At 48.3% G+C, this 12611-nt stretch overlaps 1 protein-coding gene across 8 annotated transcripts in view; it reads left to right on the top strand.

The window, feature by feature from the left end:
* Positions 1-12611, top strand: part of CPEB1 (cytoplasmic polyadenylation element binding protein 1) — a 94677-nt gene that overhangs the window by 73577 nt on the left and 8489 nt on the right. For 5 of the 8 annotated variants that reach the window (XM_035024225.1, XM_035024219.1, XM_035024218.1 and 2 more), the window contains 4 exons: positions 7724-7950; positions 9660-9912; positions 11826-11939; positions 12263-12367. In XM_035024225.1, the coding sequence (XP_034880116.1) occupies positions 7724-7950; positions 9660-9912; positions 11826-11939; positions 12263-12367 (699 nt within the window). The remainder of the gene's footprint in view (positions 1-7723; positions 7951-9659; positions 9913-11825; positions 11940-12262; positions 12368-12611) is intronic. The other 3 variants (XM_035024221.1, XM_035024220.1, XM_035024224.1) reach the window with 1 other exon arrangement.

The following is a 12611-nucleotide window of genomic DNA, read 5'->3' as shown; positions in this document are numbered from 1 at the left end:
AGAGTTGGGGTAGGGTGCAGAGTTGGGGTGCGGTGCAGAGTTGGGGTGTGGTGGAGAGTTGGAGTGCAGTGGAGAGTTGCAGTGTTGGAGTTCTAGGCAAAGAGCAGTCTGTTACACCTGGAGTGAGTGCTGCCCTACCCCTTCCTACCTCTATGCCTTCAGATGGGTTTTGAGCAAGCAGCCTAGAACCAAGGGTTGGGATAGGGAAGGAAGGGTTCCAGGTGTGTGGCCCTAAATCTCAGGCTAGAAATAATGGCCCCTGGTTTGGGTTTTTTCCATGACTACTCCCAGTAGATAGCAGGCATCTGCCTCTGATGTATTGGGCCTAGTCTCTCCCCAGGCTGAGCTCAAACTCAGACAGTGTCTTGCAATACCCACATCCAGTGCCAAGCTCTTGCTGCCATTATTGTTGCCACCATCAGACTCTGGGTGACTTTGTACTCTTGGGGAAGGCTTCAGAAAATTCGAACAGTGACTCAGCTGTAAAACCCACAGGAGCTGGCATAGAAGGGTGAAAGTGGAGAAAGTTAACAATCGGTCTAAAAATATTACTGCTGATTTGGTCTCCTGTACCCTCTGAGGAAGCATTAATGAGATGGAACCCTCTGCCAGGTCCTCTCCCCCACCCCCGCCCCCGCCCCGTGACTTCCCTGAGAGCTGTCTGTAGCTGATGCTGATTCTTGCCAGCATGTGAGTGGGGATGAGTGCCTCTGCCCCAGGAAGAGCACACTGCTTTTCTTAGTCACTTTTGGAAGATACAAGTGCCATGTGCTTGGCCCCCGGGGCTGGAGGGACTTGGTAAATCTCAGACTTCCTATGGTTCCCGAGTGGTGGAGTTCAGGAATAGGGCACAGAGGTCAGGGCCTTGGCTCCCATTGAAGGGTGACTATGGACTTCTCTCTCACACTTTCCACCCCCCAAGCCATCTGGGTTAATACTTGACATCTGGCCTTGGTGAAGCTCTGTGCCCTGTGATGGGAAGTGGACTTCGAGATAAGTTACTGGCCTGCAGCGTAAGTGACCTATCACTTCCACTGTTTTAGGTTATGAAGCTTTTCCAGTAGATACACTTCCTACTTCAAGTTAGGAAGAGGGAAACGTATCAATTGCTAGCTGTCTGGCTCCTTCCCTCCCGATTCTCAGCTGCTAAGGATCAGTGCTGGCAACCTTACGCCAAGGGAAGTACGGTCTCGGCCTGAGCCGAGAGCAAGACAGGTTCCATCTCTTGAAATGAGGTCCCACCTTCCCCAGAAGCTTTTCCTTTGGTCTGTAGACATTCAAAGAACTGCCTGGCCAGGCCCTGTGTGAGTTGACAATTTAGGGGCAGTCAGGTCACTCCAGGGCATCTGACCATGGGTGGCAGTTTCCAGAAACCTGGCTCCTTCTGTGGGTTGAAGGAAATATCAAAATACCTGGAAAATCCTAGACCTGTTTATACTAGATTTTCTTATCTTCCCTGTATCTTCTAGACCAACTCCTGCTGTATTCTTGGCCCCTTCCACTGTAATATTTGCAGGAAACTGCATGGAGGTGCTGATGTGGCCTAGGTGGTATTAATCCCGGGGCACCCAGACCTTATGTCTGCTAGATGGCATTGTCCCTTTCTGAGCCATCAGAATAGCCTTACCCCTTTTCTTCTATGTGGCTGGGATGGTGTTCAGCGAAGCACTCTTTCCTGCTCTTCGTACTTGAATGTGGAAGTGTGTATCCATGGCTGCAAGGATCCCAACAGATGGCAGGGAGGTGCCTCTTCCATCTTGCCCTTCCTCAAGCAGAGTAGCTGTCTTCCGCCTGTACCTATATATGTTTAGTTCTTTTTGAAGAAAGTATTGGAAGCCAGCGGAAGGAGCACTGTCACAAATTGGATGTGGCAAGTAACCACCTCTCTCAACCTCTGTTTTGGTGATGGACTGGGTTGGGATGAACTGAAATTTTTTTCTCCTAGTTCCGAATTGCCTCTAAGTCAGTATTGTGTCCTTAAGTTGAATAACCCTGGTGGAAAGGGTGTAGCCTCAGTGAGCATACTGGCTGTAAGCGATGTGATGCCCCCTTCCTTCCCGTACTACTTAGCAGACATTGATCACCCGCTCTCTGCCAGATGTTGAGCTGATTACTGTTGGAGTGGGTTGGCATGCTTGGTTGAGAAGGCAGAACTTTGTCCACATGTGTGCCTGCAGATACTCATACAAATGTTTTTGAGGTTTTAAAAAGCTTGTTTAAAAGAAGATTATTTCTTCTTCTAGGCAGAGGCTCGCAAGGTACTTAATTATCATCCCTCTCCCCTCCCCTGCCATCCCCGCTGGGGATTCTAGGCCCTATTACTTGTACTTGATTCTCCTTTTCAGGCTAGATCCAGTTACCTTTAAAGAGGCAGAGAAAGTCCAGTGGGAATTGACTAGTTTTCCTTCGTGTCATTTAAAAAAAACTTTCTGTTTGGGAATAATTTCAGATTTACTAAAGTTAATCTTATACAAGGAATGCTTGTATTTCTTTTATCTGGATTCTCCTATTGTTGACATTCACATTTATCATTTGCATGTTCTCTTTCTCTCTCTCTGTCTCTACATAAGTTTTTCCTGAACCATTGAGAATAAAGATGTTCTTACATAACAAAGCCATTCTCAATTCCAGTCAACATAAAGTTGATATAATACTTTCATTAAACTGTTGTTCGTAGTCTGGGTTTTGTCACCTGACCCAGTAGTGTCCTTCGTGGCACTTTTCCTTCTCTCTTAACAGGTGTCTGCTCCAAGCAGTAGGTCCTAGCTCCCTTTGTTTTTGCCCAGTATGAGCTGACAAAGTCTTTTGGTTGTCTTGAATATTTTTCGCAACATTCAGCTTGCTCCGGTCAACATTTTTCCCAAAACTGTTACTACAGTCTGTACCATGCTTTTTTTTTTTTTTTTAAGATTTTTATTTATTTATTTGACAGAGAGAGAGAGCGAGAGAGGGAACACAAGCAGGGGGAGTGGGAGAGGGAGAAGCAGGCTTCCCGTGGAGCAGGGAGCCCGATGCGGGGCTCGATCCCAGGACCCCGGGATCATGACCTGAGCCGAAGGCAGATGCCTAACGACTGAGCCACCCAGGCGCCCCAGTCTGTACCACCCTTATATATTCTTTGCTCCTTGTTACTATCACCCTCCCTCTCTCCACCCTACTCCCCTCTGCACACCCCACCAATGTTTTCAGAGATCAGACTCTTTGGAAAATGTCCTGTATAGCCACCGTGCTTTTGTTATTTTCGGTATTAGTTGCCATTATGCTGTACTAGAGCTGTGTTTAACCTACAGTTTTTAAGTCAAGGGAAATAATGACATGAAAGGTTTTTGGGGTGTGGTGAGGGGAACTGGTGAGAAGCTTGATGTAGCAAGCCTCAGGTTTTTCTAGATGAGTGCTTCTCAAACTTTAATGTGCACACAAACCTCCTGGGGATCTTGTTCAAAATGCGGGTTCTGATCCAGTAGGTCTGGAGTGGAGCCCACAATGCATTTTTAATGAGTTCCTACAGTGGCAAGGCCCTAGAGAAGTTTCAAGGCCTGGATGATTTAGATCCCAAGGCACTGACCTTTGGTAGGCTCAAGAGCTTTGTCAGTCAGTAGCTGATGGTCTTAAAGGAATTTGAACAAAAGAGAGGTGTTGGGAACAGGAAGACAAAAAGATGTAAAGTCCTGAGTATTAAAAAAAATAATAAAAGTAGCTAGTGAAAGGTGCATTTCAGAAGATACAGCTCAGAATCAGAAAGAATTGGGTCCCATCCTGTCACTCACTAGCTTTTACTTATACCAATGCTTGCCCTTTGAGCCTTGGGTTCTCTTTTGTTAAGATGGGGTAATAGGACTTACTGCTTAGGGTTTAGTGAAGATTACTTACCTAAAGTGCTTCTAACAAAGCATCTGGCACATACTCTATGTGCAGTAAGTGGAAGTTGGTGTTAGTGAATGGTAGGAGCTTGACTGAACCTGGTCCAGACTGTGGAACAGATGATTGACCATGAACCATGGGCACTTAAGGAAGTGAGTTCATTAGTGGCCAATGTGGGTTGTCATGCCATTTTCTTTTTAGACAAGCTTATTATCACATTGAGAGGAGTGCTGTAGACATAATTCCTCGCTTTTGCACAGGAATTTGACAGAGTCTCAAGATACCTTTGTGGGCATGGTAAAAAAAAAAAAAATTGCATGTTAGTTGAGGTGGATGGATTTGTGGCTGGTAGAACAGAAGTACCAACAACGGTAGTGAACAGAAACTGATGGGAATGAGAAAAGTAGTTTGCAATGGCACCCAAGTTGCTTTTTGACTCTTCCAAATACACTTTTTTTTCAAAACCTTGGGTGAAGACAGTTACTGTAGCCCATATTTATTGTCCTTGACGCCCCCAGACACAAGCCCTTTGGGCCAGCCATCCTCTCTTGAGCTTTTTTCTGCTGCTTTATGCTGTGTTTCCCTTGAGAACTCGTGGGGCTCCCTACAGTGCCGTACCTTTTTCTAGGACTGACACACAGCCCTGTGTCTTGTCTTTTCCTGGGGAATGCCCCCTCTGACCTGTGCATTTGCTGGGGGCTTCTCTTCAATGGTGCTGCTTTGTCAAGCGGGAGATGAGGTAGCCTCATCTACCACTTACCTCAGGGCCATTCCTTTTGTTGTTCCTTCCAATTTCTCAGTTCTTTCCTTCTCTGAGGATCTCAGTGTTTGTTGGTTTTAACCACAGGCCCAGTTTTCACCATGAGTTCCTTTCATCTCCTTATGGATGTCCTGTCCAGCCTCTCATACATTCCATGTCAGCCCACCGCTGGTCACAATCCTGCGTCTTGCCATCCTCAAAGCTCAGTGTTCACCGTCCCACCACCTCCTGTTTCTTCTGTCTGTCCATTATCCCGCTTGCAGCTCTCAGCACACTGAAATGGCTGGTTTGCATCTGCATCCACTGTGTTGACCCATTTCTTTCACCTGCACTGCATGACCCATCCTTCCCCTCCCCTGCAGCTGTTTCCATCAGCTCTTGTTCCACTTCCTCCTTCACAGCCCTGTATGGGTCCCGTGTGGTGAGAGTGGCCCATCAAGTATAGACATAGTCTCTCAGCTGGGCCCCCGGGTTCAGGGGGGGCCTTCCTGTCAGCTGCCTCAGCCACCCCCACAGCAGATCTTCAGTGTCTGCCTAGTACCTTCACGGTGAGGTCTGCACGCCCAAACTTGGTTTTCAAAGCTCTGTATGATACCTTGTTATTCGGCACCCTACACTTCTGTAAAATGTGAAGGAAGATGAGGCCCTCTAGGGCATTAGTACCATTTTAAGGCCAATATGTATGATCCACTAGTTTTCACAGCACTTTCATGCCAGGTTTTGCAGCACCAAGAAGAAGCCTTGAATAAATCTTCACATCTCCTGCCTTCTCATCTCAGGGCACGAGCTCAGGGCCTTGGATTTTGTGCATCACCGAGGCAGTGGCTTGTCAAGAGTATTTGAGAAGTTTGACAAGGATTATTTATGGTGAATGTCCGAATCCAAGCATTGAGAGACGCTTACTTTGAGCATAGGGTTACGGGCCCGTGCTTAGAAAATTGCTTTCAAAGGCCTAGTTAAAAGAATATTTTCTTAAAAAATTTTGCCGTAGGTGGTGGAGAGCCCCCCCCCCCCCACCGCCCCCCAGCACACACGCGTATCAGACTGGCTAGAATGAAAAAGACTGAGCGTACCAGGTGGGGGCCAGGATGTGGAGGGGATGGAGACACTCTTCAGTGCCAGTAGGAATATAAAGTGGTACATCCCCTTGGGAAACCGGTGTGACCGTTTCTTTAAGAATCCAGGATATATTTACCAGAATAAAACACACACACACATCCACAGTATCCCCTGCACTTAAAAAGTTAAAGGTACACCCGCCTTATCTTCATCTTTGGGTCACAGGAGACGGGCTGGTCTCCTCTGGCACATGCACTCTGTCGTGAAGGGCGTGTGTGTGTGCCCCCCGAAGCCTGCTTTCACTGTGACTGCGTGGGAGGCCTGGAGGGGTTCATTCCTGCCACTTCGGACCGAGCACAGCCCCCAGCTGGCGTTCGGACCGCCACAGAACCCAAGAGGAAGCCAGCTCTGACCACCTGTGTGTCGCTCTGTGACCTGGGGAGGGGGGCCAGGTATGGCCACCGCTTACCGAGCACCTGCGCGTGCGCAAACACACACACACACAGAGACAGAGACCCGCACACGCACAGAGACACACGCACAGTACTTTGCACAGTACTTTCGTTTCACCGCAGCCATTTTGAGGTGGACATTTTCCCGTCTTCTGATGAAAACATTATCCGGTGAACGCTTCTTCCCTAGCCTTCGTGCTGCCATGCTCCATGGCAAAGCCCTTTTATTCTTCATCCTCGTGGATGAAAGGCATGTTTTCCTTTGGATTCCTTATGTCTTCAAGGCCAGGGGTGGAAAGATGTTGTCCCCGGGCGCCTGGGTGGCTCAGTTGGTTAAGCGACTGCCTTCAGCTCAGGTCATGATCCTGGAGTCCCTGGATCGAGTCCCGCATCAAGTCCCGCATCGGGCTCCCTGCTCGGCAGGGAGTCTGCTTCTCCCTCTCCCGCTCCCGCCTCTTGTGCTCTCTCTCTCTCTTTCAAATAAATAAAATCTTAAAAAAAAAAAAAAAAAAAGATGTTGTCCCCTTCTTCCACTTTACCTCCCTTACCTCTTCTGGCCTTTGCTTCACTTTTTTTTTTTTTTTAAGATTTTATTTATTTGACAGAGAGAAAGAGCACAAGCAGGGGGAGCAGCAGAGCAGAGGCAGAGGGAGAAACAGGCTCCCCACTGCACAGGGAGCCCAGTGCGGGGCTCCATCCCAGGATCCTGGGATCATGACCTGCCAGGCGTCCCCTTTGCTTCATTCTTTTTTGATGTTTGGTATTTAAATATTTATTGTGTGCTGGGCACTGCTCTGCTGAGCACTTTCCATCTGCTGTCTTAGTTATTGAACCCTGCCGACGAAGCTGTGAAATAGTTGCTATTCCACTCGAGACCTTATGAGAAAATGAGGACTCCACGAGCTTAGCAGGGCACACAGCCACAGAGGGGTGGTGTCGGACCTAGGGTTCCAGCCCAGGTTCGTCTTGAGCCAGAGTGGACTTAACCACACTGTCCTTCTGCTTGCACCCTCAGTGTCCGCAGTTCAGGAGTGAATAGCAGAGAGTCTGACCTGCAAGCACTTTGTGTGAGGGAGCTTTGCAGAGGAGGTGGCGTGCTCGTGTTGAATCAGACTGGTGGGGCGTGGCATGAAGTTCTGTCACGGAGCTCTAGGTGGTGTTACAAAGGTGGGAATTCTTTGAATAAAGACGTTGGCAGGCGGTAAGGAAGGAGTGTGGTTTGGGCTTCCTAACTGTGCGGAAGGTATTTCTCAGGCAGCACGGCGTGCGCGTCCAGACGTTGATAGTAGCCGTGACCAGCGTTCCTGCTGGCACAGTTTCCCCAAATACTGGCCCTGACCCTTAAGTCTGGGTGGCGGAGAGCAGTTCTGCTGCAGCAAGCACTCTGGCCTTCAGAAAGCCGTCCTGGAACTGCCTCTCACGGGCCCTAGTGTCTGCCCGTTACCCTCTCCCGGTGGTTCTGTCGTGCTTCGGGGGTGTGCCTGCGTGTATCTTCTCGGGCAGCTGTGGGAGGAAAGGGAGGGACTGTTGTTTGGTAAGAAAACGAAGGGGTCGTGAGACTTCTTTATTTTTTTTTTTTCTTTCTTCCTAGTACTGAGCATGCTTCACAACCCACTGGGCAATGTCCTGGGGAAACCCCCCTTGAGCTTCCTGCCTCTGGACCCCCTTGGATCTGACTTGGTGGACAAGTTTCCAGCACCCTCAGTTAGAGGATCCCGCCTGGACACCCGGCCCATCTTGGACTCCCGTTCTAGCAGCCCCTCGGACTCAGACACCAGTGGCTTCAGTTCTGGATCGGATCATCTCTCAGATTTGATTGTATGTAACTTGTCGGGCAGTGAGGTGGGCAGGGCGAGTGAGCGTGCCGTGGAAAGCGTGTCCCGTCAGGGTGCTGGCGGGAGGTGGAATGATGGAATCGGTGTAGAGAACCTTCACCTACCAAGAGGAGACGATGCCTTGTACTCTCACTGAGCAGTACCTTTCAGGACTCAGGCAGCGGACTCTCCTCTTACAAGTTACTTCAAGGGCTTTGAGAAATAATTTGAAGAGTTAGTATGGGAGTCCTGCATTGTTCTCTTTCTTGATCTGTTTGGTTGTTTCCTTGAGCCTTGAAACAGTACCGTTCGTGTACCTCTACATGTGTTATCTCAAGATTTCTAAGTGAAGATTTTAAAAATCACACGTTAGTCATTATCAGAGCTAGGATTTTAATCCAGATCAGACTGACTGTAGCTCCTCTCTTTTCTTTACTGACCCATGCCTCCTCTCTGCGTGAGGCCACGATGAATGTATGAACTCAGTTAATTTACGTACCACATGCTCCTTCCCCACAGCCATGTGTGGCAGGAGGGGTACCTGCGCTGAGTAGAATTGGTGGGTGGATTAGAACAGACGAGGGACAGGGGACGGGAGAAGTAAATACATGGGAATGGCAGTGAGAAACCATCCTGAGATAACATACAATTTCAGGTGCCTTCTGAGCCTGACTTTCTCCACTGCCAAACCCCCTCAGCCGACTGTTGAGTGAATACGATGGCTTCTTTTCCTACCCTCCTCTCTTCTGTATCCAGGACTGGTAGCGTTGGATGTGGTTCGTTTCTCATCCATTGCATGACCTTTTAGGACCCACTTGGTCTCCTGTCAGCCTGTCCTAGAATACGAAACCTGGCGTTGGTGTTCCCACTGCTTGTTGGTTTTATCTGTTTAGGCCATGTTTCCAGAAGGGTGCCCACAAGCAGGTCCCTTTGATTCTCTGGACTTCAGTTTACTCCCCTATAAAATGCTTCTGGTTCTACTTATGTTATTCAGATGGGGCTCAGTCTTGGAAATTTACCTCATAACTAGCTTTGATATTTTGGGATTTTGTTGAAAGAATTTTCTCAGATACCCAACCTCAAGGGTTAATTGATGAAGGGTTGTGGGCACACAGCTCACAGAAGAGGGAGATAGAGGCAGTATTTGAACTTACAGGAAATATTCTGGGTAACTAGTTTGTGTTTTTTTGATAATGTGGAATCATTTTTACCCACTTAAGTTAGTAAAAATTTAGAGCTTTGACATAAGCTTATAGTGAAAGCCACACTCTCCTATGTTTCTGATAGAAAGCAGAACCCTCCTAGAAAGCATTTTGACATTTTACATCTAGGAACTAGACCCAAAAAAACCACACAAAGTAAGAAGAAGCTATACCTTAAAGTTTGATGTTTAGAATCCTGAAAACTTGGAATGTGTCTAAATGTTTAACAGGGGAATAGGTTAGTGAAATGTAGCCTGTTCCCTAAATAGATTATCATAAATTAATTAAAAATGACCATGAAGACTGGGAAATATGAAAAAAAAATGTTGAGTTGGGGAGAAAAGGATTTGTTTAAATTTTAGTATAAGAACAGCTAATAAAAATGCATCGGAAGAAAATACATAAAAGAAAATATCAGAGCTAAATGGTATAATTTCTATATAGAATGTGATTATTACTTTTATAACAAAACTGTCATTTAAAAACCTGTATCTTCCTTTTTCTCCCCTAGTCCAGCCTTCGCATTTCCCCTCCCCTGCCCTTCCTGTCTCTGACGGGGGGTGGTCCCAGAGACCCTTTAAAGATGGGGGTTGGGTCCCGGATGGACCAAGAGCAAGCTGCTCTTGCTGCGGTCAGCCCCTCCCCAACCAGTGCATCCAAGAGATGGCCAGGAGCTTCTGTGTGGCCATCCTGGGACCTCCTCGAAGCTCCCAAAGACCCCTTCAGCATCGAGAGAGAGGCCAGGCTGCACCGGCAAGCTGCAGGTGAGTGTGACCATGGCCTTGCCTGGGGCCTGAGGCCTCCTTCTGGGCCCAGGAAGTAAGTGACCTTAGTTCACAGACTGGTGAACTGTCCAGAGGGGACTTGGTTGTGTGGTGAAGTCTGGTCTGTTCTGTGTGCTAACGGGACAAACTCAGGAACTTCTCTGAGGCTGAGCAGAGAGGAAAGAGGCTGTGCCCGTACAGGGTTGGACCCACCTCTCTGTTGTGCTCTTCCGTGGAAATCGGCTGTGTAAGAGTGTTGCTTTTGGTTCTTTCACGGGTGGGTGTATTCAGGAGAAACCCTGGAAGTGATGCCCAGGATTTTGTCTGCCTCTCCCCTTTCTAATTCAGAGACCTGTCAGACATAACCCATGCTGGAGCTTTCTTCCCCGAGGCTTTCTGATTGGTCTGCTCAGGGATGCGCTGTGGGGTAGGTGGTCCCTGTGTCAGCCTCTAAGGTAAGGGATGTCCTGGCCTCTCAGGAACCCTTAGGTTCTGTCATTTAAGTTCTCCTAAACACGTATGGAATCTGTTCCTCATCTTATACCGGTACTTGGAAGTAAAGAAGTCTTAGTAAGTTGTTCACCGAAGCTTCAGGGAGATGCTTCCTGACAGCTCTTCGGGGTTCTGGAGTTGATGACACTTAAGTGAATGTTCAGTTTCTCCACCCATTTGTTTCTACAGGCTTCAGTTTGTCTGTCTTTCCCGTCGTAGAGCTGGGCCTGATCTCATTCTCCTGATATTTCTGCCACCTTGTTCACGTAATGGTTTTGGCAACCCATGTTTGTACTAGTGCCATTGTTTGCCTAAGAAATGGCATTACCTTGCTTTTGGATGAGGCCCTTATATTGATTTATGTTTTTGTTTGCAAAATATTGCTGATGGTACCCAAGTTCTTGGCACAGCAGTTCATTGGGCCTGTGCCTTTTAAGGAATGAGCTTCCACGTCATTGTCCTGGATGGACGTGATGGTTGGTTTTGTTGGCTCTCTGCCCCAGTGCTGAAGGACTAAAATGGGCAAGGACTAGTCAGTCCCCACTGATCTGGAAAGGTACAGACTGAGATGGGCCGAAGGTCACACTGGACGCCAAGAACAGAGGGGCCTCTAGAAGTTTTCAGAATGGCCAAACGGAAGATGGTTTCTACTCTGTACAGCAGAAAGGGTTTCCTAATGAGGTGTTTGAGTCAGAGAAACTTCACAGTAGGTTTAGACAAACATGCATTTGGTATAAATAGGAAGCAGGGTGGTTGGGGGGAAATCTCTCCAACAGGGTTGGCATCAAGGAAGGCCCAGTGTCTGTTCAGGTGCTATGAAGCTAGCTCTGGCAGTGGTGGGACGTGGTTCCGAGTAGGGGAGCAGTGGAGACATTCTTGTCTTGTTGGGTTGCTCTTGCTGGTTCTTACTGGCAGTGTCCTGACTTCTGAGACGGAGTTCAGAGTGAAGACCAGGAAACAGTAGAATGTTCCTCATTGGAACATTTGGGGAGAAGGCCAGTTTGGACCAGTAAGCCTGTAGGACATTGTATACAAAGTTGCTTTGCTGATTTTAAAGTAATTAGAAATTTAAATTAATTAGTATTGTAAGCCATGACTAGATAAAGCTGCTTTGTGGTTAGCTTATCGATCACATGTTTGAAAATAGCTTGGGTTGTGGTTGTTTTTACCCTGCCACATCTGCTTTGCTCTTCCTCTCTGTTTCGGTGGAGACAGAATTAGTGATTTAGAATTGTCACACTGGGCTGACTGGTTTGATGAGGGGTAAGGTTTCTTGCCTTTCAGAATATTCATGGATGTCCTCCCAGGCAGCCCGGCTGGGACCGTGTCCTGTCTAGTTCTTCCTGGATAAGTTCACCCCAGAAAAGATCAGTGACTTTGTTGATCCTCTGACCCATTTCTCTCTCTGTCGTCCACCAAAGCTGTGAATGAAGCCACTTGCACCTGGAGTGGCCAGCTTCCTCCCCGGAACTACAAGAACCCCATCTACTCTTGCAAGGTGTTCCTAGGAGGTGTTCCGTGGGATATTACGGAAGGTGAGCAGCCTCTGAGACCTGCTGCTTCAGGCACTGACGGTGGGCGTGTCTCCCAAGGGCATTAACCTTGGACTTGAGGCCAGGGCTGAGGCTGGGCCCAGGCATAGGGTGTTACAGGAGTGGGGGCAGGGGTGCATTTCACAAACGCCCATATTGCTCTGTAACTGGTGCTCACGCTTGTCACCAGACCCAAGGTCAACTCCGAGTTGTTTGTCAAGGGAGAGAAGTCTGGGAGAAGAGTGGTCCTGCGCTTGTGCCTTCCTGGGCTGGGGGGGGGGGGGGTTGTCCCTCAGTTTCCACCATTCTTTTCCATCTCCCTGCAGCTGGATTGGTTAACACCTTCCGTGTTTTTGGCTCTCTGAGTGTGGAGTGGCCTGGTAAGGATGGCAAGCACCCCCGGTGTCCTCCCAAAGGTAATATGCCTAAAGGTAATACAGACATGGTAGGAGCTTTTTTTTTCCCCTCCCTAGTACGTAATTGCACTGAGGGATGCTGGGCTGTCCCGGCTGCATGCTGGTAATGTGGTTTGGGCACTCCAGAGCACAGAAGTTTGAGCTGTCGGCACTCCTCTCCAACCCAGCACATCCCTCTGCTTCCTTGAGCTAATGTTCCTTCTGTCCACACTTACACCGCAGTCAGCTGCTTGTGAATCTTGCTGTGTGCAACGTCCTT

This window comes from Mirounga leonina, unplaced genomic scaffold (genome assembly GCF_011800145.1).
Source record: "Mirounga leonina isolate KUSES-001 unplaced genomic scaffold, KU_Mleo_1.0 Mir_178, whole genome shotgun sequence".
Lineage (NCBI taxonomy): Eukaryota > Metazoa > Chordata > Mammalia > Carnivora > Phocidae > Mirounga > Mirounga leonina.
The sequence above is the reverse complement of the archived record's forward strand: the minus strand, read 5'-3'. Positions and strand labels throughout refer to the sequence as shown.